At 40.5% G+C, this 2,909-nt stretch overlaps 1 protein-coding gene across 2 annotated transcripts in view; it reads left to right on the top strand.

Moving 5' to 3' along the window:
- Nucleotides 1-2,909, top strand: part of zgc:66433 (cancer-related regulator of actin dynamics) — a 94,672-nt gene that overhangs the window by 64,048 nt on the left and 27,715 nt on the right. For both annotated transcript variants that reach the window (XM_032510850.1, XM_032510851.1), the window contains exons 5-6: nt 1,311-1,451; nt 1,698-1,751. In XM_032510850.1, coding sequence (XP_032366741.1) covers nt 1,311-1,451; nt 1,698-1,751 — 195 coding nt within the window. The remainder of the gene's footprint in view (nt 1-1,310; nt 1,452-1,697; nt 1,752-2,909) is intronic.

The raw sequence follows: 2,909 nt of genomic DNA, 5'->3' as shown, positions 1-2,909 counted from the left end.
CACACACACACACACACACACACACACAAGTGTAGCGTTGTTTCCAGGTTTTTGATTTCTGATTCATGTGTTTTAAACACGCTGCAAAAAAAATTAAAAACTAGCCAATGTGGAAGTAGTCTATATTGACGATGTTTCATTTATGAGATAGTTCCCGATGCCGCCGGAGGTTCCACCGGATGTCCCTCATTTTCAGCCAGATGTCCGTCATCTTCCGCTTTCGTTGTGTCTGCTTCCTCTGAGCTAGAATTTGACTATCAAATTGTATTAATTTAATAAAATTTTCATTATACATTCAACAGCCATTTTATCCCCATAGACCTCCATGTTAAAATGGCCAACATAAATAAGGGTGTGTTACTTTAGTAACATGCGGTACTATACCTGAGTACAAATGTTGAGCCACTTGTACTTTGTCTTTTCTTTTCATGCCACTTTCTACTTCTACTCCACTAGATTTCAGAGAGAGATGTTTTACTTTTTCCTCCACTACATTCATTTGACAGCTTTAGTCCCTTTACAAATGACGTACTGTACGTAGTTTAAAAATTGTTTTTTATAAATTAAAATCCCCAATGGCCTACAAGTCCAGCTGAAATAATTAGCTGATTAAGCACTTAGTTGACTGATAGAACGGCTTCCCTTGTTTGGATTGAGTACTTTTACTTTTAGTACTTTTAAGTACATTTTCCTGATGATACTTACATAGTTTTATTCAACAATGCAGGACTTTTACTTGTAACAGAGTATTTTTACTGTGTGGTATTAACATTAAGATTAAGGTACCTTTCATTAGTCCCACAAAGGGAAATTACAATTTACACTCTATTGTTATTGTTACTGAATTACATACACATGCACTAAATGGAGAGATGTCAGAGTGGGGGGGTGGACTGCCCATGGAAAGGCGCCCCGAGCGTTTGGAGGTTCGGTGCCTTGCTCAAGAGCACCTTGGCAGTGCCCAGGAGGTGAACTGGCAGTCCACCACCATACTTTGGTCCGCATGGGGACTTGAACCGGCGACCCTCCGGTTACAGCCCAAGACTGAAGTCTTCATTCATTCATTCATTCATTCATTCATTCATTTTCCTCCGCTCCATCCGTCCGCTCCACCTCTTTGATCATTTTTGGATCAGGCGATGCCAAGATGGCGACACCAAGAGCCCCCAGGAGCCGCCCACTCTGAGCTTCATTTAGGTTCTCCAGAAACCTATAGGGGGCATCACAGAGACTACGTCCATACTTTTTACAGTCTATGGTTTTGGACATAAATGACACACATATTAAAATGAGTTTTTCTTCTTCTGCAGCTCCAGCTGAAGCAGGCCATCAGACTGGGCTCTCCTCCGTCCCTCATGTGTGTGAAGAAAACCGACGACGCTGGAACCGTGTCCGAGGACGACGGCCTGCCCTGCAGTCCACCTGAGTACACCACGCTGCACGCCGTCATGGTAACAACATGTTATTGTGTAATGGAATTATTGCAGTTTTTGCAAGACCGAGCAAGAATCGTTATCTCATCTTTTTTACGGTCGTTCATTTTGTATTACATTCTGGAAAAGTTTTGAAAATTAAAGTATATGGTATCTAAAACAACACATACAATCACACTTGAAGGGAAACATATACGTAATTCCATATTTTGAATGTAAAGATAGAAATGTATGTAATATGGTCAATCTTTTTTATTTTATTAGGCTCAGAGGAACAGCTCCATTAGTCTGGAGGGAACAGGGTGTGACGACGACCAGGTAAAAACACTTGATTTTTGGGATTCACAATTTTTCATTTTATTTTTTTAACCATATACAAAACTCATGAAAAAAACATGAACCCATCCACCCACCCCCCACCCTCGTCATCCCCACCCACCCGGAAAAAACTCAACAAAAGATGACACAGTAACTACAATATTTCAGATCATTCAACAAAATAAAAACAAAGTATACAGTAAACCATAAAACCAATAAACATATTTATAAATGACAACACCATAGCCCATCATACACATCTGTGCCCAGCACAAAGCTGCTTGGGAGCCCCCCAGAAAGCTCAGGTACTCTCCCTATTGTCTAGTATGGACATCTAATGAGATCTAATGTGAGTGATTTTTATTTTTATTCTTATTCTTATGTATTTGTAATATATGTGTGCATATTTGTGTATACGTATGTGTTTGTTGCGTCATGGTTGTCTTGCTACTGGATGCATCTATCTATCTATCTATTAATCTAATCTAATCTAATCTGGCAAACCGTTTTAATGATATTTTTCACACGCCGCCCCCCCTAGCCATCTCACAATCCTACTCCTGGATTGATGGCCGCCTTCATTCTTCCATCCTCTTAAAATAATCTGTCAGACTATCATTAAACTAGTCCGGACCCAGCTTCTTATGTGCTTATCCACCCACAACAATCACTTCAAAGAGCACTCACACTGAATAAATATCAGACATTGTCATTTCCAAATTTGTGGTCTTCATATTCAAACAACCCGGACTCAAGCGACATAATTTGAGCATATTTATCAGACTTTATACAGCTCCTTCTGGAGACACAAAAGGCTAAATCTACTTCTACACTCCAACACTGTTGTAAAACAAATAGCCTCCTAGTGAACCTAGTGAGGGATTTCCCCCATCACCAACCAACCATTCAAGTCATCTCATGGTAAGATAATGTTCCTTATAAAAGGACCTTAGAGGAACCTTCAGGCTGTGTGAGTGGGACATTTCTCCACATGTGACTCATGGTAAAAAAAAAAACCTTCTCATGGTCCGATCTAATCACTGAAACACAACTAAATAAAAGCCCCCTTTGTGCAAATTGAACGTCTTCCCATCCACCTTCATCCGCTTATCCGGTATTGGGTTGCGGGGGCTGCAGCTCCAGCAGGGGACCCCAAAC

Source organism: Etheostoma spectabile, unplaced genomic scaffold, assembly GCF_008692095.1.
Source record: "Etheostoma spectabile isolate EspeVRDwgs_2016 unplaced genomic scaffold, UIUC_Espe_1.0 scaffold273, whole genome shotgun sequence".
NCBI classification, from domain to species: Eukaryota; Metazoa; Chordata; class Actinopteri; order Perciformes; family Percidae; genus Etheostoma; species Etheostoma spectabile.
This window is presented reverse-complemented; position numbering and strand designations above follow the sequence as displayed.